Below are 24,143 nucleotides of genomic sequence, written 5' to 3'. Positions count from 1 at the left end.
AGGACTTGCTCTCTTCCCCACCCTGGATCTTCCTAATCCAGACATCAGGGAGAGAAAGATACAGAGTGAAAGCAAAAAGTTTGATTGTATCAAGACAAAATCAAGTCAAGTAAAGGAAAGGGATATTTGAGAAAAAATGTTTGTAGGGTCAAAGAGTTGGTCCCCAATGAAACAGAGTTTCTAAAATGTGTGATAGAAGCAGGTGGTGGAGGTGCTAGAAATGGAGAGTGGATTGTTGAGAGGTCTCTCTGAGAGGAATACAATTAACCGTACTTTATCCGTTTGCATTAGATTTAGTTGCATAAGAGAGAAAATCCAAAACAACAGTGACTTAAGATAGAAGTCAGTTAAGGTCGAAATTGCTCTCTGTCCAGGGCTAACCTGGTGGTTCCATACCACCAGGGACCTATGTTCTGTCTCTATGAGCGTCACGTCATGTTCCAAATGGTTGCTGGAGCACCAGGGCCCAAATCAGCATTCCAAGAAAGCAGGAAGAGAGTTCCCGTGGCTCAGGGGAAATGAATCCGACTAGTATCCATGGGGACTCAGGTTCGATCCCTGGCCTCACTCAGTGGCTTAAGGATCTGGCATTGCTGTGAGCTGTGATGTAAGTCACAGATGCGCTTGGATCCTGTGTTGCTGTGGCTGTAGCGTAGGCTGGCAGCTGCAGCTCCGATTTGACCCCTAGCCTGGGAATTTCCATATGCTGCAGGTACGGCCCTAAAAAGCAAATTAAAAAAAAAGATTAAAAAAAGAAAAAAAAAAAGAAGAAGGAAAGCAGGAAGGAGGAAGGAACAAAGAGCTGTACATTTCTCTTTAAGATTTCCTGGAAGTTCCCACAATATTTCCTCTTACATCTCATTATCAACACTGAGACATACAGCCATACTTGGCTAACAAGAGAGGCTGGGATAGGAAGTCTTTTGGATGAGTACATACACACTCCAATAAAATTCTGAGTTCGTTACTATGAAAGGTTAAAAGTATGGATATTGGAAAAGGCAACTGGCAGGGTCTGTGAAAAGTACCAGAAGAGAGGGGTTCCTGTTGTATTGCAGCGAAAACGAATCTGACTAGGAACCATGAGGTTGCTGGTTCAATCCCTGGCCTCACTCAGTAGGTTAAGGCTCTGGCATTGCCGTGAGCTGTGGAGTAAGTCGCAGACGTGGCTCAGATCTGGCATGGCTGTGGCTGTGGCTGTAGCTGTGATGTAAGCCACCAGCTGTAGCTCCGATTAGACCCCTAACCTGGGAACCTCCATATGCTGTGGGTGCGGCCCTAAAAAGACAAGAAAGAAAAGAAAAGAAAGAAAAGAAAAGAAAAGAAAAGAAAAGAAAAGAAGAGAAGAGAAGAGAAAAGAAAAGAAAAGAAAAGAAAAGAGAGAGAGAGAGAAAGGAAGGAAGGAAGGAAAGGAAAGGAAAGGAAAGGAAAGGAAAGGAAGGAAGGAAGGAAGGAAGGAAGGAAGGAAGAAAAGAAGGAAGGAAGAAAGAAAGAAAGAAAGAAAGAGAAAGAAAGAGAGAGATAGCCATGGGGAGAAATTTTCACCTATGGCAGTGAATCTGATAAATCCTGGGATCCCTTCATTGGATCATTTCTTCTGCTATTCCAAAGTCTCCTTCTGGGAAGACCCACTGGCCCTGCTTCCACTCCAGAAGAACCTTAGTCCTGGGGATAGATTATGACCCAGTCAGTGACCTTGGTGTCAGGTTCCTATTCACTAAGTTTTGGTGCAGAACCCCAAATCCTGGCAAAACCACCACCTCCTAAAATCTCCTATCACATATGCACTACGTGATCAGGGATTTCTTTTCTTTTAGAGCTGGATTTGAATCCAAAAAGGTACGCTCTTCATGCCAGGCCACTGCATGCTATGGCTCTGTACACGCATTCTGGGCAGAAGTATTTATTGCACAAGGAACATTATGTTTATTCATGGTGCTCACATATTTTTAAAAATAGAAGAAACACTGAACATCCTTTCATTGTTTCAATAATTAAGAGCCCTAGGACTCATCACCCTTTTTTCATTAGTAGGAGGTGGAACATTGGAGAAAAATCTAAAACCTAGCAAGAGTAAAGGAAAGACTTTCAGCAAAGTGTAGGTAGACCTGTTAGTTCTGATTAACTCCAAAGGATAGCTTTAACATTAAACCACATAGCATCTCTTTCCATGAAAACCTAGAAACATGTTTCTAGGAAGAATGGATCCTTTATATGCTTCCATCCAGGTCATGAAGGGAGAGGAACAGGCGGTACTGCTATAAGGCCAGTAGTCCATCCGGATACCCAAGCGGTTGCTCTCTCTTAGGGAGAGAGCCAAGACCAGTAATCTGTGATTACGGCATTTGTGTAACCTAATGTGTGTCTCGGGTGTGTGGAATACTACCCTGTGTTTCCCATCCTGCTCCCGCTCAACCTGTGCCTCATTGAACCTGTTCACTTGTACCTTTTTCCTTCCTTTTCCCCAAAATAAACAAAGACTCTCTAAGTTAAGAAAGAGGAAAAAGAGGGGACTTTGAGCATACATACGAGTATTTGACTCTGGTGAGACCAATGAAATTGGCAATAGTAGGGAAAATAATATAACACCAATAGGTTTACCATTCCAGGGGCAGAAAAGACTTGTGACCAATTCCAGGAATGGGGGCCAGGGAAGTGAACAAGGTCTTAAGATCCTATCCCCTTCCTCTAAACACATTTCTAGAGAATGATGGACATGATGGCATAGAAAGATGATAAAGCACGTCTAAGAGCAGAGGGCCGAAGGCCAGGCTCACATGTGCCTCTCTCTGTCTCTTTCCCCTGTAGGAGCTTCCTCAGAGGATGAAAGAGGACCAGCAGACCCAAAGCCCACAGTAACAGAAAAATACAGTAGATGTAGCCTGATGCCCAGGACATAGACATCTCAGCACATTCCAGCTGGGAAAGTTGCCCATGACCGTGGACCAGAAACCACCCCTGATGCCTGGATGCAACTTAGGACCCTAGAACTTGGGCACACTTTGAAGAGATCTTAAATAGGTGGAAGAAATCATGAAATGATTAACTTTTAACCTAAAAATGATGGACATTTCTCAGAAATAACAAAGGTTCTATTTTCTTCCATTTGGTAGAAATGTAATAATAGAAGTGAGTAATAGAAAAAAGTTACCTTTTCTTTGCACACCTGACTTCATACCTCCTACACTAGTCACCCATGTGAAATGCAGTGTTAAATGTTTCTTGTGAACCTGTAAGGTGCTCAGTGTGAGGGCTGAGGCTAACTTGAGAGGCACAAAACATCGCTAGATCCCCTGACCAACTTTTAGATTTCACTACAATTGCTTTTTTTTTTTTTTTTTTTCTGGTCACAGCTGTCACCAAGAAAAAAGCCTACTACAAAAGCAGATGGCAGAACTTGCAAATACAAAAAGAGCAGTCCCCTGGGCCGATATGAAAGAATTAAGAGATGCTGATGGAGGGGATGAGGCACGAGGATGTGAAGGTCTCAACAAAGATACAGGACACAGTAGCAGAGAAGATGTAGAGTAAGAGTTTGAGAAGAGGGAAGATGAGTTCTGGGCACAGAGATCAGTACCCAAAGGCCCTCCCTCTGTGGTGAGTTCTCTCCTCTGCAAAATATTTGTCCAGCCACACTCCTCAGAGGGCATTGTGAAGCTTCCACAATCATTTTATAAGCATTTGAAGCTTCCATCTGGCAAACATTACTGTCAAATGCTTCAAAAATGTATCATATAATCATTCCCCCTTTTTCATCATAAACACTTCCAAATTGCCCACTGCTGTTGTTAATGACTCACAGAATTCCCATGTCTCCTTCATGGAACACAATTCAGCTATTTTTCCTCTGACTTATTTTACTCGATAAAGTCTGATATATTCTCATGAAAATATGAGAGCCTAAGCTTACCGCTTTTCCTTCCAAATGCTCTTGGCCCTTGAAAATCTTGCTGTGTAACTCCGGAGTAAGTGAAACCATCACAATCTAGACAATCACATTTCTGTCTTTGGGACAAGATGTCATTTGATTTAAGGATCATCTCCCGACTAACCAGTAGGTCTGCCTGGAGAGGAATATTCTTCTCAAGGATGTGTTTATCCCATTCCAATCTTCATGTGATATTTGGGCTGAGTTCACAATTCCTACTAAAGAAGAATAGCCATCAAGGTAGAACACTGATCCAGTACTCTAGAGCTAGGAAAGACAATAGTCTTTGTTGTTGTTGTTGTTGTTGTTGTTGTTTTGTTTTTGTTTTTGTTTTTCCTTTTTAGGGCCTCACCCTCAGCACTTGGAGCTTCCCAGGCTAGGGGTCTAGTTGGAGCTGTAGCTGCTAGCCTACACCACAGCCACAGCAAAACCAGATCTGAGCCGAGTCTTAAGGCAATGCTGGATCCTTAATCCACTGAGCAAGGCCAGGGATCAAACCTGCAACCTCATGGTTCCTAGTTGGATTCATTTCTGCTGCGCTATGACAGGAACTCCTTTTTTTTTTTTTGGTTCCACCCATGACATGTAGAATTTCCCAGGCCAGGGATCAAAACCATGCCATAGCAGTGGCAACACTGAGTCCTTAACCATTAGGCTACCAGAGAACTCCCTGTGCCACACCATCTTTAGTCTTCTCATTTGCCTAACGCTGCAGAGTAAATGTTTGTGTCCCTTCAAAATTCATGTGTTGAAATCCTAACTGCCAAAGCAATAGTATTAGGAGGTGGACCTTTGAAAGGTAATTAGTTCATAAGGATGGAGCCATCATGAATGGGACTAGTGCCCTTATAAAACAAGCCCCAGTATTTGCTGCTGTGGCACAACAGGATGAGCATTGTCTTGGGAGTTCTGGGACACAGGTTCAGTCCCCAGCCCTGCACAGGTTGAGGATCCAGAGTTGCAGCAGCTATGGCTTAGGTTACAACTGCAGCACAGATCTAATCCCTGGCCCAGGAACTCTATATGCCGAGGGTGGCAAAGAAAGAAGGAAGGAAGGAAGGAAGAGGGGTGGGAGGAAGGAAGGAAGAAAGAGGGAGGGGTGCATCCCTGCAGTTGCCCACCCTACCCCACCCTACACCGGGGGCTCCTGAGTCAGCAGATTAAGCATTTTATAAATTGTATTTTAAATACATGTTTTAAACTTGTGAAAAAAAAGAAAGAAAGAGAGGGAGGGAGGAAGAAAGGAAGAAATAAAGAAAGACAGAGACAGACACCACAGAGCTCTCCCTTACCCCTTCAGCTATGTGAAGTTACAGCAAAAAAGAAACAGCCGTCTCTGAACTGTGTCCTCACCAAACACCTAATCTGCAAGCACCTTGATTATGGACTTCTCAACCTCCAGAACTGTGAGAAAAAAAAAATTCTGTTGTTTATAAGATGCAGTCTATGATATTTTGTTACAGAAGCCCAACAGGCTAAGACACCTCGCATGGGAGGCATTCACCAATATTTCCTTTTGGGGATTTTAAAGGAAGAAGGTAAGCGTAGCCATATGACTTGATTTTTGGCCAATGAAATGTGAGCAGAAGTGAAGAGTGTCACTTCCACTTTAAGAACCTGTATGTGATTCACCTAGTTCCCTTTCTGCTGCCATGGCAACAGGCAACATACTAGATGATAGAGGTTCCACTAGCTGAGGACAATGGAAAGCATAGCCCCAGCTGACTCATAAAGGACATGTAGCGCAAGTGAAAAATAAACCTTCATGGTTTTAAGTCACTGAGATGTGCAGATTGTTCGTTACTGTAACATCACTTCATCACTTCGCCTCCTCCCTGGGTAAGCCCCAGCTACATCACCTTTCCCATGATGCATCTCTGTGCATGAAGACATGGGAGGGTAAACAATGCAGCACAGTGGAATACCATCCCGTAAAACATTCCAAATTCTCACCAGCATTCTTTCTTCCTCTTGGCTTATATTAGGGGTGGGGTATGTGGTTCATTTCAAAGAATGAGTATTTTGATAGCTTCTCATTCTTGGAACTATTCTGCAGGTAAGTACCTGGTGGAAACTTGCTCTAGTCTTAGAGTTAAAAATGTAGTAAATTATATCATTTTAATGAGTGTGGTGCGTTATGACCTCAAATGCATCATCCTATAGTTATACACATACAGGTGCAAAAATCTTTGGTTCCTTGAGGATTTTTTTTTCCCTCGAGGTTTTTTATTTAGATAATTCTCAGCACTTTACAAGTTTCCTAACTTTACAAGCACCAACAATATAGTAACTTGATGCTGCAAAAAAGTCACATCATCAGATATTTCCAAATTAATAATTAGAAATTGATGGAATCTCTCCACAAAGTAGTAAGAGAGCCTGCCCGACCTTGGGTAAGTCATTTAGCCTTTCTATGCTTCAGTGTCCTCCTCTGTTAAATGGGGACCGTAATGGTATCTGCCTCCCAGAGTTATCATGAGAATGAAGTTGGTATGCACATCCCAGCTGGTTCATGATTAGTACATAATGTTAATGATATGTCAGCTCTAGAAAACTAAAAAGGAAAGATGATTTCAGACCTTTTGCTCTCCAGGATGGATGAGTTCAGAAACTATTTAGCCCCCCATGTGGTGGTTTTTTGAAAAAGATTTAAAACCATGGTCCTATCTTCCTGGTGAAGGCTTTAATACACTTTTGAAAACACCAACATATGGGTAGGAAAGTAGACATTGCTAACAGTTTGGTAAATTTTTCCAAACTCCCTGCTGAAAGCACATATCCAGGTGGGAAAATCTTGAAAGGGTCAGGCTCATTTATACCTTTTCCATCTTAAATTTCTTGGACTTTTTCAGGTTTATAACAAAACTCAGAAAATGCTAAAGCTTAAAGGAGAATTGAGAGGTGCCAAGGAAATGAAAGATGAGGTAAGGCCCCTTACTTATCAACGTACATGGAGTTGAACTTTTGTTACAAGGGACTTCTTTTCAGGTTTCAAAATTCCAATAGTAGGAGTTCCCATCGTGGCTCAGTGGGAACGAATCTGACTGGTATCCATGAGGATGCAGGTTCGATTCCTGACCTTGCTCAGTGGGTTAAGGACCCAGCGTTGCTGTGAGCTATAGTGTAGGTCAAAGATGCAGCTCATATCCTGCGTTGCTGTGGTTGTGGCTGTGGCTACAGCTCCGACTCGACCCCTAGCCCAGGAACTTCCATATGCTGGGGTGCAACCCTAAAAAAAAAATTGCAATAATAAGCATCCCAAAATATCACAGACACAGGTGGGCAGCAGAGTATAACACTTAAGAGCCCAGACTTGAGCTAGGTGGATCTGGGACCAAATCTCAAAGCAGCGTGTTATTAGACATATCAATAACAATGTCACTTAGACTCTCTGAGCCTCCTTTGCCATACCTAGAAAATACGAATAATGAGTACCTATTTCAAAGTCTTGCTGTGAGGATTAAGTAAGACACTGCATGTAAAACATCAGTGCTTGGGACTTAAGAAGCCCTTAATAAATATTAAATATCATTGCCAACATTCTCTCTTTATCTGGAATGATATGAAAATGGAGTACTCCGATGAGTTTAATATTTTGTTCAAAATATGTTCATGTATGTTCCCTGACTTGTCCGAAAGGACTTAAGGGGAATATTTTAGTTAGTATACCATTGTCCCACATGACATACGATTTTTAACAGTCCTCCTACCAAGAGGTGAGCGACTTCTAAAAGAGATGTTTCAGCTCCCTTCCTGTTGAATGACTAGAGGGAGCGATTCAGGATTTGCTACAAGTTCTGCAGGAAACAAGGATCTGGTATGGATTTTTTAGAAGGGCATTTCTTCATTCCGCTGTTATCTTTGGTGCACCTGTGATGTGCCAGGCATAGTTCTAGGGGTTAAAGCAGTGAACAAAAGAGACAAAGATCCCTGCTCCATGGAGCTTACTTTCTAGCGAAACAGTTTCCCCAAGGATATGATGGAGGAAAGTATGTAGCAATTGCCCAAGTGCCAACAAAAATTGGCCCATATTCCGTAGGTGGCAGAATTCTTCCATATGCCATGTGTACTATGTGTATCCTAAGCCTGGCACTCAAACAGTGAGCCAATTGTTAAATAATTTAGGATACAGTAAAATATACTTGTTCTTCACTATGTGGACATAATTGGTTCCAAAATTTTTGCTCACAGGCAAACCTTGTATAAGTGCACATTCGTTCTTATCATAAGTAACCAAAAACTGCAATGGCTTTATATATGGAAAGGTAAACTGAGGAATCAAGTTAATAATATCAACAACAATGTTTGAAATTACTGTAGATAACCAAACACTATTATTACACAAGTAAAATGTGAAAATTCCTGAAGCGATGTTAATTTATAATGTTTTATGCTTTTTAAAACATAACTCACTATAAACTGATATATTTTATATGGTAGTGGTGGTTAAAGTGAGTGTCCATTGTCTACTAAAGATTTGTCCTTATCCTCGCAAATATCATTTCCAAAGATGATGAGATTTATGGTATCATGGGTTGACTCCGGAATTACTCTAGAAACTGCCACCCAAGCTTTCTTGTTTAAAAGCCAAATCCCTGGAAATGCTGCGGTCTTGAAGCTTTGTAATGCACCTGGGATCTGAGAGTATCCTTGAATCATAAGCTTCGGTTTAGCATCAGCTTCCCCCAAGAAGAAACACGAGACTGTCAATACCTTGATGCCTAGAGAAAAATTTCTTCCCATCTTTTGAAATATACGTTTGAGAAGGCATGCTCTTTGAAAAAAGACTCATTAATCAATATAGAAAATTTGCTTCAGTAAATAACCTATTTTCCAATAACTGTCATGAGTGTGGTAGCACCTGCCACTTTAGCACTCACTGTTTTCCCTATGGTTAGTAGCTGCTGCTGCTGCTGTCACATGCCTTCAGACAAGTGACCAGCTTCCAACCCCAGATAAGTAAAACTGGGTACAGACACACCTCATTTTATTGAATTTCGCTTTATTGCACTCAGCAGATACTGCATTTTTTACAAATTGAGAATTTGTGGCAACCCTGCATCAGCCAAGTCTATGGACATCATTTTTCCAATAGCATTTGCTCACTTCATGTCTCTGTGTTACATTTTGGTACTTCAGACAATATTTCAAACTTTTCCTTATTATTGTATTCATTATGATGATCTGTGGTCAGAGCTCAAAAAGATTGCAGCTCTCTGAAGTTTTAGTTAATGGTTACCATTTTTTACCAATAAGTTATTTTTAAATTAAGGCATGAACTTTTTTTAGATACAATGCTTTTGCAAACTTAATAGACTATAGTATTGTATAAATATAATTATTTCTATATGAACTGGGAAACCAAAAAATTTGTGTGACTTGATTTATCATGATATTTGCTTTATCTCAGTCAGCTGGCACCAAGCCCATAATATCTTTGAGTTATGCCTGTGTCCAAGTGCATGGCTTATGTAAGTGAAACTCACCTAGCAGTGGAAGCTTGTGATTTCAACCATTGTTAATGACTTCAGATCTAGGACAGAATCAGATGGTGCCTGTGGGTCAGCATTATGATTCTCAGTTCATCTCATGCCTTAGTACTGGTTACAGAGCTTTGATTGATGAAATGTCAGATTAAATCAATTCCTACTGCATATTGATACTCAAAAGGCATCTGCCTGGAATTTAGCCTTCATAAAGTAGATGGGATTAGAAATAGTGTCCAGTGACCTCTGTGCATGATATTAGCGAGAAATTAAGTTTACTGGAACCTGAGAAACACTTGCCTTTCTGGAGTTCTGAGGTGAGCATAGCTTCTTCTAACAAGTACCTATAGTAAAAATAATACTAATGATACATGGTTCATGGAAATAACCTTGTTACTCTCCCGGCATTTTCACTTCTGTTCTGATGAACAAAAACTCTTGTATAATTTGGCTTTTAGGAGTGAATCATTAGGTTCTGATTTCAAAAGCAAATTTCATTTGACATCCAGCAAAAAAAACACATTTGTTATTCAGCTGGTTTAGGGCATCCTCAAAGAAAGGATTATTTATTCCAAACCTTTGTTTTATGAACAAAGAAATTGCCTCAGAGACTCTGAGTCAATGCTAATGTCCAAATTAGATGAGATCATCTACATTAACGATCCAATTCTGAAGTCCTAGTCGTGCCACAGAATTGGGCTAGCAGGCCTTCTGCTCAGAAGACATCTAAAATGGAGCAGTCTTTTAATCGGCATAAGAGAGAGGGCATTGAGCTTTTAACATGGAGAGGCTCAAGTTGTGTATCATTGGTACCTTACTAACGAGTCATCAGTGTGCCAGGCTCCTCCTTATGCAACAATCTGGTGACACTGTCCTCACCTTAGGAAGCACATATTCAGCATCAAGGCAAGCATATCGGGCATTTGGCCTTTCCATAGAGCAGGCCTAGTATTATCACCTAACCTGCTCATAAATGCCAGAGAAAGAAAGTCTTGTGGCAAAAAAGGAGGGGATCCCTAGGCCCCCACTCCACAGTGAGTCTCTATACTCTATTCCCAGTATGGCAGCCATGACAACAGGGATTTAAAGCCCTAGGATCAAACTGCTGCTCCTGGTCAGGTCAAGGATTTTGTTTTCTAGTTAGAGAAGAGTGTACACCTTTTTTTTTTTTTTTTTAGCCACTCTACACACATTCTCTTAAGAGAGTCTCTGGTAATTGTCTTAATGACAATTACATGCTTGGGGCAGTTGACATCTACTGTTATTTTTCTGAAAGCAAGGAACAGGGGACAGGAGCAAGGGAGGAACTGGGAGCGTTTTGAGATAATGAAATCCTTTTAATGACAGAGCCATGCCGTTAACCTAATTAAACTGTAAAGTGGTAAAAAAAAAAAAAAAAAAAAAAAAAAAATCCAGGTACTAAATGGAAATGAAGGAATAAATCAGCTGAGACAGCAGCACTTCTGGGAAACCTTCTGAATTCCGCATACTCTGACATTGCGGTGTCCGATTCCCGTGGTTATCCTCCAGCCCCCCCTCGGCCTTGTGCAGAGGTCTCTTAAACTGACCTGTCCAGTAAGCCTTGATTTATGATGTCCATATCAGGTCTCCAGCTCCCTGGGAACACGTGTTATGTAGCTCATATATTTAAGAGGCCAGCACAATCAGTGGGATACAGTGTCAGAGCCCTGGCCACAGGGTTGGGAAAGCAGGACTCTCCCCACTCTGCTGCTAACCTGTTGTGGGGCCTCAGGCGCTGTCACATGGATCACTTTGCCATTTCTGTGCACTCATGGCTTCTGTGTGATTTTGCACCTACAGTTGCCTTAGAAGAATTACCCTTGGGCTCCCTTTACTTATAAGAGCAGAGAGCTGAACGTCCCTGGGAACTTATATCCCATAAGGCAGCCCTTAGCCATTGACTGACTGATGCTGAGTCTGACAGCCCAGCTTTCATTGACTTAAAATGGACTCTAAGGTGTAATTTACATCCTAGAGTTTCCTATGGGATTAGGCTGAGGCCCCTTCCACAAAACTTGGCCTGAATTTGTGCCCTTTCTTAGTTTCTGCCCCTCCCCTGTCCTGCTTCCATCACATCCTTGCTGATTTCCTTCAGGAGTATTTCTTTAATAGTTGCCGTGAATCTTCACCTGAGAGACTGCCCTGGGTCATGCAACAAAAGACAGGCATCTGCCGTAAAAGCCCCAGCCTTGGTCCAACATCTAAAACTCAGGGGTGGTAGTGCCTGTGTTACAGAAAGTCTGCACAATGATAGGATTAAAGCACTAGATAGGTTGCCAGAGGGCTTCTTGCTAATTTCTTTTCACATGGTTGCCGCTCACAACACTGCAAGTAGAAGGTGGCGTCATAGTATGACAGAGCACCACCCTCTTCCCACAGCTGTACACCCCAACCCCACCCAAGCTGCTGTGCTCCACACTCTCTATTTTGATCTTGATCACTAATTTCCATCTGACCTAGCAATAACTAGCTAATCATTTTCACTCATAATCAAAAACAAGGATGTTATGCAATCAGCCCAGAGATTTTACTTTTATCCCCATTCATCTCCAAAGAAAAGCACTGGGTTTACAGTGAAGGAGGTCTTTGGTTTAGCGGGTGGGAGGGAAAGTTAAGAGACTTTTCAGATACCACATCAATTCCATCACTGTTTCCCTATAGTCTTGACAAGTCCGTTTGACATCTCAGTATGTTCATTTCATCAATGGCAGAACCATTCATATTTATAGACAGCCCACTAGGTGCCTGGAATTATTCAAGGCACTTACTTCCTCTGGAAAAGCAGGGCAAGTGTCTGTGATGCACCCACAGCGGTGGGTGAAGATTAATTAATGTAAATAAGTAATTGTCCGAATAATGCAGAGCACTCAGACACATTGCAAGTGGACACCATGTAAATGTTACACAGGATGAGTAATAACAGCCAAGGGTTAATGGACAAATTTCCAGCAAATTTAAAGTCTCTGCCAACCAGTGAATGAAAAGTAAGCATTTTCTCGATGGTTCATAATTGATGCTTTTGTTTTTCTGACTGCCGAGGTGGGGGAGAGGGACAGAGAAGTGAGCAGCCTGAACAGCAAGCTCTTGAGCCTACAAGCTGACATCAAGAATCTACACGATGTCTGCAAGAGACAGGGGAAGACCTTGCAGGAAAATCAGCTCTGTGTGGAGGAGGCAATGATGAACAGCAGCCATGTAAGGGACTCAGCAGCTGCTTCCCACCTCTGCTCCCTCCTCTTCCACCTCTGCCCCTTGGGCAGGAACAATAACAGAAAGTTCTCCCACTGGTCGTTCAAGAGCATTTATTGAGCAAGCAATGAGAGAGAGTTACACATACACACAAACACACACACACATAAATGCCATCCCCACCCTCAGAATTTTTCAATCTAGCTATCTCCAAGGTCATCCATATCCGAGCCTCTGTCTTTTCCTTATCTGGGCTTTCACACCTGGATTTGCAGCACCTGAGGCCCTTTGCCCTGAAAAGACCAGATTGTAGTTATATAAAGCTTTTAATGGATTTTAGACAAACTTCTAGGTCAACCATGAAAGTAACAACCATCCCACTTGCTCCGAGGTGTCACTTCCCATCAGTGCAGAGCAGGAGCTCTTTATTACCACACCTGTAGCTCTCTTCCTACAAGCTTTTCTTCTGGATGCAGGAATCCAATCGTAGGATAAGCTCAAGTGCAAGAGAGTTAATGGCCCTGGAAACAGCCCTCAACCAATGACTGATGGGGAGATGGTGGATTAGGTAACCTATCTCCCTTGTGATAACTCCAGGCATGCTCTTTGCTCTGTCCCAGAGTTCCTTAGTGGGACTCAGCCCCAGCTGCCCACAGAAGTAAGCAGGTTACCTTTTCAAGCCTCCTTCCCTGCCTTGTTCACTTCCCTGCACCCCTACCTGAGTTTCCTAAGATAACCTCCCACGTAAACTACTACTTGACACCTGGTTCTTTGTCATAGGACTTGCTTCCACCAAGATACTCAGCAACACTTTATCTGAGCATGTGTGAACAGAAGGACTTCCTGTTATGACCATCTTTCTTGAGACTGTGATCTTGAACTAATTCTTAGCCGTGGCATAGGCCTTTCATCAGCTGAGGCAACTTCACTTTCATCCTGAGGTTTTCTGTCTTTGGAAATTCTAGCCCTGAGCTCCTTAAACCAGTCTCTAAATTTATCTACACAAGCTGGGGAGCCAGCTGGGAGATATTTTCCCATAGCTCTCTAAACACTTTGGGTTTCCAGGAATTCCTAACATGCAGTCTTCATTTCTGCTTGGGAACTAGAGTTCCTGGAAAACATAAGGCAGGTACTAGTTGCATAGACCTGTTGCTAGACCTCCAAGTTCTCCTCTTAGCCGCTGTGTCAGGAACCACCATCATCCTTAACGTTTGCAGGCAAGAATCTGTTCTTTCTTAATTCTGTCTGTCTGAGTTGTCCCAGCACTTACCACTCCCTGTAGAAACCTCACATGGTTTTTCTGCAATGCCCTAAAAACACTACCAGCAAAGCAATTCTACCTCATGTTACTGAGCCCTGCTGTCCTTTCCCCAGGAGGTCACAAATATAGAAATATCCACTGGTTTTCCTAAATGGATCCTGGAAGAATATTATCATAATTTACTTTCTTCCCACATATTAACATTTTCAGGATATTTTCACCATTGCTGTTGCAAGTTTATTTATTCCCCCAGTCAGCAAAAGCTCTGTGGCTTATAAATGTACCTGGCAACTTGGAAGGAGAAAGGTATTAGTTGCATTTTATTATTCTAATTGCCCAGAAGAAGGTCTAACAGCTTGAAACAAGCTTTAAAACAGGCTCTTTTTTTCCCCAGCACTTAGTGCCGAATATAAATTGCAGGCTATGCATACAAATACACAATTAGATATAGACTCACACTCACCCACTCACAAAATCCCTGTAAGATCTGCCTCCCACAAGGAAATATAATATGAGAACAAAGGGTGAACCTGAGACTTTCTGAAATTTTGATTAATATCTGACAAGGAGCTGGAGAAATAAGTAGGAGGTCATAGTTCAGCACACAGTTATGAGGAAAAAAATTAAAATATTATATCCAATGTTATATGTAACCAAAGGAGTGGTAGGCAGGGGGTGGGTGACTTTGTAAATCAAGAATGTGTTATGCTCCAAATACCAGGAACAGAGAGAGCTGGGGTGGGGGTAAAATAAGTGAGATGCAAAACTCAGAGAGCACTTCCTCTTTAGGAGCCAGCCCTCTACTTGCTTGATCCTGAGTCTGAATGCCTCCTTAAAACTTACATGTCACTTACCTCGCTCTAGTCCGGACACTGCCTGGGCATCAAAAGTGCCTCAACATGAAAAGAGAAAAGAACAACAAACACATAATAAAATGATGATCAAACCAGAAAAGGAACAGTTCGCCATGCTCCTTTAGCCTTGGTGGTGGCACGGAGGGAATACTGATATTCAGTAGAGCTCAGATTTCCAAACTCATCTTTGAAGTATATGGAGGAGGTTATTTTTAGCTTAAAACTGTGAACATTTTGGTTTCTGCAGCTAAAAGTAATTAGTCAAATATGTAAAGACTAATACATTCAGTGGAAATTATCACACAAAGATATCATTTTGAATCACTGAGAATGAAAAAATGTAAGTGAAACTGCTAAGGGCAATGTGGAATCTAGGATTGGTTCCTGGGATGGGTTAAAAAAAAAAAAACAGTAGTAGAAAAACTGATAAAATCCAAATAAAGTATGTAGTCTAGGTAATAGCAATCTACCACCATTAATTTCCTAGTTGGACAAATGTACCTAGGTTATGTAAAAGGTTAACATTAGGGGAAGGTGGATGACGAATATATGGGAACATTCTGTGCCACCTGTTGAATTTTTCTGTAAATCTTTCAAAACATTCCAAAATAAAAAGAGGGTTTTTTTTTTTAGGTGAATCTCTAATAGTCAGAGATCACCAATGAGGAAAATATCTAAACCACGAAGATGGGGTCCAAAAGAAATGCATGTCACTTAAACACTCAGTTCTACACTCATACAAGAAAGTACAAGAATGCAATTTGTAGAAGGTATAAAAAGTAGTAGATGAACCCATCCAGTGATAAAAGGCTAAGCCAGGCTTATGGGAGAAATATCTCACTTTGCACCTCGAAGATAGGGAAAGAAGTTCTGACAGTAACTGAGAAAAGATGAGACTTTTCCTCTCAAATGAAGAAAAAGAAAAATCATCAGGGAACCACTTATCAGAGCTATGCCAATCGGCGACAGAAGAGAGCACAAACTAAAAGAGAGAATAAAATGGTTTAAAAGTATTTTAAAAAGCCAGCTTTAGGCAAAGCAGCAGGGCCCAATGACTTACTTCGAAGAGTACTTATGGAATTGGCAGGTGTTATTACATAGCTGCTCGTGATTATTTTTGAGAACTCAAGAGGATAAAGAAAGTCCCTATAGACTGAAAAAAAAAGTGAATGAAGTGCTCATCTTTTTAAAAAGGGAAAAAGGACAGTCCTGGTAATTATAGGCCTGTCAGCTTAACTTCAATATCAGGGAAAATATAGAACTTAACATCAATCAATTAGCATCAACTTGAAAAGCACAAAGTATTGGGTGGAAACCAACGTGACTTATCAAAAGGTGAATCATGCCAGGCCAATTAATTTCCCCCTGTGATCAAGTGGCCACACAGGCAAGGAGGGAGCAACAACTGTAATCTCTTTGGCCATTAGTAGGGCTGAAATGTAGTCTAAATATGGGAACAGGTTCCTACAGGTGGCCAAATGCTCTATCTTTTAAGACAGCTGACGCCTGGACAGAAATCTATCTGAGAAACATAGATGGACCAGATGGGCTTTGGAATCATGTCCAACTCTGGATGGTCATTTTAAGAACTAATCTTACTTCCATAAGATTATTTCCAACTTGTTCTTTTTCTCTAGATCTCAGTTTAAAGGTCAAAGCAGAATCTAATATAATATCTATGTCTTCACTAAGAAGAAAACTTAAAAAGCAAAGAAGCAATAGGAAATGCATTAATGCCTTTATAATACTGCTCTTTGGTACAAATATAAGTGATATGCAGGCATAATTCATAGCATGTCTTTTTCTATTCATTTAGAAATAATAAAAATAATCTTTTGAACCCTTAAAGATAAATAAGTAGACATTTAATAGGTCTCAAGTAACTCTAGGCATTCCTCCAAGTCTTTGAAATTTGATCCCTTTAAACCCATAGGTATCTACAGTGTGCAAATGTTAACAATTCTCATCCAAGAAAACTCTAGTTTCTCTGCAGGTATGAGCAGTTCTTGGATCTTTATAACCAGATAAATTAGGTCAGGTGCTACTTTTGCCCTGTAGTGAAAGATTTTAGTGAACTCTCATCATCTCGTTGTTCTATCGGGTTACCTCAGGCCAAAATTAAACCCAGAAAGTTTAACATGACTTCTGAGGAAGAGAAATTATTAACAGTTCCTAGTGTCACTGCCAGGTTGCTAAGCTTTACACTAGGAAAAGACCTTCTTTACCCACAGGAAGCTTTAAAGTCCAAGAACAGTTATGAACACTCCTAATTATTAATGATGTACTTGGAGGGGAAGCCTGAAGGAAGGAGTCTGGCTTCTTTTAAAAGAAGAGCATTTCTGGAGTTCCCTTTGTGGCGCAGCAGTTAAAGACTCCAACTAGGAACCATGAGGTTGCGGGTTCGGTCCCTGGCCTTGCTCAGTGGGTTAAGGACCCAGTGTTGCCATGAGTTGTGGTGTAGGTCGCAGACTCAGCTTGGATCCCGCGTTGCTGTGGCCGTGGTGTAGGCCAGCAGCTACGACTCTAATGAGACCCCTAGCCTGGGAACCTCCATATGCCGCGGGAGCGGCCCTAGAAAAGACCAAAAGACAAAAAAAAAAAAAAAAAAGAAGAAGAAGTAGAAGAGCATTTCTCTCAATCTTTTGAGTAATGAAGAGAAAACGGGGACATGGACATAAGGGGAAGCAGAGAAGGAATACACGATGAGGAGACCAGTCGGTTTTCACCCGGGTCACACATACCCATCAGTGGAGAGGAAGGTCCACACCAACAGTTGCACACACAAGCCCTAGCAGGACCAGGAATCCAATTTCTTAATTTTCAGAGGTCAAGTCATCTTCAACAAAGCCAAGAGAAGCAGGATTGGGGCAAAATTTGATAAGGATTTTATTGGGTATTTTCTTCACTAAAATAAGCCCTTCTGAGATGTTCACTCTTTTGCTTTAGTTCTACCCACAGTGAGTATTTTTTCATAACTGTGTCTTTTTCCAAGTACCTCCCCCACCCCACAGCTTACCTGTGTAGACAGAGGACTTGGGCTCTAGGGAACATGCTTATGTGCACACCCACCACTCCCAAGTCCCTTCTCTCTGAACTGCAATCACAGGTAAGTTGTGAGAACAGCAACATTCTTATCTTGAAATGAATGAAAAACCTTTAGTATAAATGTTGGCAATTATAGCCACATAGAGTAAATAAATATACAATGCACCTCTGACTGGCATAGGAAAGAAGTCTCATCAACTTCCCGCTGGCCACATACACCAGATATTCAAGCCAAGAGCTCAGCTTGTCTTTTTCTTGGATTTCTTTTGCCTAGTGACCATCATGGCCCATTTTCTATCTTCTCTTTCAGACTGGACTGGTCCAGTAAGCTGTTGTCTTTCTGGTTCTCAACTGGATTGAGCCTCCCTTATCTTATATGTGCTGCCCCACCCACTCTCATAGAAAAGATTTTCTTTCTTTTGGGTCCCAGCGCTTACTGATTCATCTCTTTAAAACCCCATCTTTCCAGTTACTCAGACCAAAGCCATGGAGTCATCCACTTTGAATGACCATTATCTCCCATCATCCTATCTCTAATGCAGAAGCAAATCCTATGGGGTCTACTTTCAAATATATCTCTAAAATCCAGCCACATTTCCCAGCTTCCACCTTGGTCCATGCTGCCATCCCTTCTCACCTGGCTTCTTGCAGTAACCTCCTCGCTCATCTCCCTGCTTCTTCTTCTTCTCCTCCTCCTCCTCCTCCTCCTCCCCCCCTCCCCGTCCCCTTCCTCCTCCTTTGTCTTCTTCTTCTTCTTGTCTTTTTTGGGCTGCACCTGTGGCATATGGAGGTTCCCAGGCCAGGGGTTGAATTAGATCTGTAGCTGCTGGCCTATGCCACAGCCACAGGAATGCCAGATCCTTAACCCACTGAGCAAGGCCAGGGATCGAACCTGCGTCCTCATGTGTCCTAGTCAGTTTTGTTTCTGCTGAACCACGACGGGAAGTCCCTGGTCTCCCTGCTTCTATCTTTGACTCCCTGCAATTCATTTTCACTAGAACAGCCAGTGTGTCCTTGGTAATATCCAAAGGTCATGTTACTTCTCCTCTCAGTGCCCTCCAATGGCCTTTCATCTCCCTAAAAGGAAAAGTTAAAGATTTTAGAAAGTCCCAATGGCCCTAAAGGACCTTACCTCCCTTTCCTTTCTCTTCTCCTCTGGTTCCGCTCCCCCCTCTTAATCTCTCTGCTCCAGCCAGAACAGAGTGGCTTCCCACCACTTGGCTTTAGCACTTGTTCTTACTTCTCACTGGAGTGTTCCTGTTGTAGATTCCCTCTAGGCTCCTCCCCTGTCTCCTCCAACTCCTGACTCAGCTGTCACCTTCTCAATGTGGTCCTCCCAAAACACTTAATTCAGAATTTCACCTGCCTCCTTCCTGGCATTCCTCATCTCCCTTCCCTTCACTACGCTCCTCCATAGCACCTCTTCCTTTTAATAAACTACATAATTTGCTTCTTTAATCTGCTGTCTTTCTCCCTCTCATTCCCCCTCTCTCTCTCACCTTCACCCATCCTCCAAGTAAGTGCAAACTTCAGGAAGGTAGGGCTCTGTTTTATACACTTCTGTATCCCCATTACCTAGTAGAGTGCTTGACACATAATAGGTATACTACAATCTTTGCTGAACAAATTAATTAAATGAAAATATCATATCCACATAATGGCTGCAATGTTAATTTTCATAGCAGCATTATCCATTATAGACAAAAACTAAAACAACCCAAACATCCATCAACTGGTGAACAGACAAATTATGGTATATTCATACTATTCAACCATAAAAATGAACAGAATATTGACTCTTGCTACAGCCTGGATGAACCTCAAAACCATTATGCTAAGTGAAAGAAGCCAAACACAAAAGGTGCCATGTTATACAATTCCATTTATACCAAATATATGGAAAGGGCAAATCCATAGAGGCAGAATGTTAGTGGTTGCCGGGAGCTGGGGTAGGAGGAGTGACAAATGGGCATAAGGCCTTTTTTGAGGTGATGAAAATATTCTAAAGCTGGATTGCAATAATGGTTGCACATCTCTATAAACTGCTACAGTCATTGAATTGTGCCCTTACAATAGTTGAATTTTGTGATATATAAAGAATACTTCAGTAAAACTGTTTTTTAAAAAAGTTAATTTTTAAAACATTTTGAAAGCACTCTGTTAATGAGGTCAAGGGGCCACAAGCTTGAATTCTTGGGAGCCAGCAAGATTGCTTATTCACTATTTTACTTATTTCCTTCAAATTCTGGCTGTGTATGAATCTCTAATCCCAGCCCTATAGGAGTAGACATGACCCCTGCCCTTCAGGAATTTATAATCTAATTAAAAGATAAGATGCACGGAGATTATTACAATGCAAGGCAGCAGGTGAAATGCCACATTAAGGACGTATCAGTAAAGTGCATGTATTGGTGCAAAGCAGCTTTGCAGGAAAAACAGGAAGGAGAGCAGGATTTGGACAGAGTTTTAAAGAGTAAGTAGAAGGATAATAAGCAGAGACAGGAGCTAAGGAATGCCCACAGGCCACCTCCTTCGTCCACCTCCCTTTCACATGTCACAGGAATGTGGGGCAAGAAAATGTAGAAGCATCAGTGCAAAGACCTCAATTGTGCTAGAATAAACAACACGAGGACAGGTCCTATCAGCAGAATATCTGACACAATATAGGTTCTCAGCATATGTTTATTTCATGAATGAAAATGTAAGAGGGGTCTAGCAGCATTTCAGCTTGATTATCCTTTGGTAAGGAACGATTCCCCCCCCCCCACACACACACACACACTCTGCATTTGCACAGTCACATCTACCTTCAGGAGGAGACACAGTCAGTGCCCTGACGTGCCTGAACAATATCTCTGTCTCCCATTTCTCTGGCATTCCAGAACGCCACTTCCCTAAGAGTCTGTCCTTTTATCTGGGTGTTGTTCATAATCAAACTTAGTCCAAGAACCATGGCCAGAAATCCATTTCCTTCCAGGTCAGTTGTGTTATCTTTATACACGAAGACAGAACATAAGCATATTATCGTGTGTATCATTATACCGCTCTGTAGGTCCCTTATGTGTATGGTTTTTTCTTCTGACCTAGATAATAGGAATGCTAACATCTAAATAATAGGAATGAACTATGCTTTTTTCCTTCTTTTAAATCCTCCCTACAGAGCGAAAATATCGTGATGTTTCATTGTAAATAAAGTGAAATGTTTAATAAGTGCTCTGGAGATGAAAAGGTAAAAGGATGAATAGATGGATGTAAGTGGTTGAACAAGTGAAAAAAAAATCAAGGAGTGAATGCCTGCGTGGTGTCATTCTAAAGCCTTTCTGTATATTTAACCTCGATTGCAGAAAAAGAAGCAAGCATTAGCATTCGAGGAGTCACACATGAAGTTTGAGCCCAATAAACAGTGTCATCTGAGACAACTCCAACAGCTCAGGAAAAAGTTGCTGGCCCTTCAACAAGAACTAGAGTTTCGCACCGAGGAGTTGCAGACTTCTTACTGTTCCCTCCTGCAGTATCAGTCCGTCCTGGAGAAGCAGACTTCTGACCTCGTCATTCTCCACCATCACTGCAAAATGAAAGAAGATGAGGTATAGCTAGAATAACTGTGGAAATGTCCTATATGCCTGTGTACCTACAGAAATCAGGCCACGACACTAGAAAGCAAACACTGGACTTAACAGAGGAGAGCTTCACAAGATCTTGAGCACGTTTTCTCAAACTTCTCTCTTTAATTAAGGGTTATGAGAAAGGTATAAGGCCCATTAAATCAATCATTTTTAGAAAAATCAGATTTCAGTGATATGTAAATTCCTGGCACATTTGATAAGATAACCAGACACTGAGTCTGAGTCAGTCACTGAGAATACCAAATCATTTTTTTTTCAGACTGGAGTTTCAGATCAAATAGACTTAAGTACATTCTGGTTTTTTTGCTTTTGTCTTTTGTCTTTTTGGGGCCGCACCCATGGCATATTGAGGTTCCCAGGCTAGGGGTTGAATTGGAGCTGTAGCTGCTGGCCTATACCCATAGCCACAGCAATGCAGGATCCGAGCCACATTTGCAGCCTACACCACAGCTTATGGCAACGCTGGATCCTTAACCCACTGAGCAAGGCCAGGGATCAAACCCATGTCCCCATGGATCCTAGTCAGGCTCATTAACCACTGAGCCACAACGGGAATTCCCTCAAACAGACTTAAGTACGTTCTGAACATTCATTTCTATTCATGCCCCAGGGCAGTAGTATTTTTTAAGCCAAAGAGTATCTTCCTTGTATAATCGCACGTAAAGTCCCTAAGACCAAAGCTATAGAACTAAAATCAGTAGTGACAGCACTAGCAGTAGTAAAACTATGGGTTCCAAGTAATGCAACAGGCAGCCTCCTCTAGAATTTTATTCCTCTGCCTTTAAAGATTAAATACCAAGAACTGTGTTGAATGGTACTGTTATTTAAGAACCATGATGGGCCTTAAAGCACATGGAATTTTTTAAAGGAAATATTATGGCCAGTGAGAATTTGCTGGAAAGGATTGAGGGGGAAAATAAAATTTATCCTATAAAATATAGTCAAGACAAAGCCTGTGAGCATAAACCGGGGTTTAATAAAGCTAATGCAGGGCTGTGTTAAAACTAGCTGGTTCATCATAACTTAAACATCCAGCCTGGATAAATTGACCCTGAATTACTTGGGATTCTATTTGGCTGTATGTAACAGAAAAGCCCAAAGCAATAGTGCCTTAAATAAGATAGTTATTTCTATGACATATAAAAGAAGGTCAGAGAGAGGAGGTCTAGGACTGTGAGAGTAACTGCCTGTGTCATCAGCTCCCCAGGGTCCTGTTTTTAGGCTCCACCATCATCAGCTCAAGGCTTCCCTTTTCTGTCATCTAAGATAGTTGCTGGAGCTCCAGCCATCATATCTTTGTTCCAAATAATCAGGATGGAGTGGGAGGTGGGGTAGGGAGAGAAGGGCACACTTCTTCCTTTTAAGGACACTTTCCAGAATCCCCAAACACTTCCACTTACATACCATTAGCCGCTATTAGTCACATGGCTACAGCAAGCAGCAGTCACTGAAACACAGCCCAAACTGGGAAAGCATTGAAAAAATTACTTTATGCATTCTGCCAAGTTCCCCCAACACGTTGGTCACAGAAGCATCAAACTTCTGTCTAAGGTTGGGTTTCCCAACAGCAGACCCTAAGACAAGGAGATGAATCTAAGTACTGATTAATTCAGGAGATGATCCTAGGAAGCATGGTGAGAGAATAGGAAAGTGAATCAAATGAGCATGGGAAGCCCCTAAAGAAAGTCGCTAAGAAGATCACCCCTATGGGAAACACAGGTTCATTCCTTCCGAGAACTCTGGGAGATATTGTCGAACGCAATTCAGGCTGATCGCAGCCCATGCCCCAGTCATCGGTTGAGGTATTAACTCCCCAGTACTTGTCACTGGCCTTGTCTTGCTCCTCTGCCTGAGTGGGCTTCTGGGCCAGAGCATCCCTCAGCAGAGAAGTGAAGATGCTTGTGGTTGGAATGGGGTTAGCATGCAAAGGAATGGTGAGTGTCAAGGGGATGTGAGCAGGCTTCACTGACAGCTTCTGTTACAAACATCTGAATATAAAATATTCTTCTCCTCTTTTCCTTACCTAATAAACACCTCAAACTAAGTGATCTTTTCCTAAGGTGAATCTCAAATAGCAGACAGCAAATAAATTAGCTTAGACCAACAGAATACGTTTTATCTGAATTCTACTCAACTATTTAAACCCAAATGAAGCTTTCCTTGATGACGCTCCTGCTCTTAACTCCTGCAATACATACAATGTAAGCCGTACAATTTAGCACACTCTACAGCTGTTTGCTAATTTTTAATCCTATCTCCCCCAATCCGTAAGAGTTCGTAAACTCTCTAAGGGAGGAACCTGTGTTGTATAGGTATATAGACACCTAAGCGCCCAAGACTTTGTTCATGTGCATTCAATAAATATCTGTCAGTTGGTTAACTAATTAATTGATTAGAAAGAAAAGGAAGTATAAATAAGGATAGTGCAAATCCCAGAGGAACTTCAGGTCACATTCCCCCACTATCTCTAGGCAACTCTGCTGACATGGACCAGTGTTCATGAGGGGCTCCACATTTTCTAAATTAGACCTCTAGAGGGTAACTAGGAAAGAAAAAATAATGGCATTTCAAGCCCTTAAAAATTGGAGCTATACAAACTCATTGCTATTAATTAACTCGCAATTCTTTATTGAGTTAAAACTACATACCAGGTGGACCAGGAAATAGAAATGGTTCCTGCCTTTAAGAAGCTTACCACCTAAATAAGACAATCTTTTTCTTTTAATTTCTAAT

General features: G+C 41.7%; 1 protein-coding gene across 1 annotated transcript in view; it reads left to right on the top strand.

Annotated features, from left to right (window-relative positions):
* The window catches only part of PMFBP1 (polyamine modulated factor 1 binding protein 1), a 116,230-nt gene that overhangs the window by 60,779 nt on the left and 31,308 nt on the right, over positions 1-24,143 (top strand). Inside the window, exons 3-7 of the mRNA XM_021093858.1 lie at positions 3,354-3,597; positions 5,229-5,466; positions 6,781-6,852; positions 12,475-12,630; positions 21,129-21,371. Of these exons, the coding sequence (XP_020949517.1) occupies positions 6,802-6,852; positions 12,475-12,630; positions 21,129-21,371 (450 nt within the window). The 5' untranslated portion in view covers positions 3,354-3,597; positions 5,229-5,466; positions 6,781-6,801. The remainder of the gene's footprint in view (positions 1-3,353; positions 3,598-5,228; positions 5,467-6,780; positions 6,853-12,474; positions 12,631-21,128; positions 21,372-24,143) is intronic.

Source organism: Sus scrofa, chromosome 6 (assembly GCF_000003025.6).
Source record: "Sus scrofa isolate TJ Tabasco breed Duroc chromosome 6, Sscrofa11.1, whole genome shotgun sequence".
In the NCBI taxonomy this organism is placed as follows: domain Eukaryota; kingdom Metazoa; phylum Chordata; class Mammalia; order Artiodactyla; family Suidae; genus Sus; species Sus scrofa.
The sequence above is the reverse complement of the archived record's forward strand: the minus strand, read 5'-3'. Positions and strand labels throughout refer to the sequence as shown.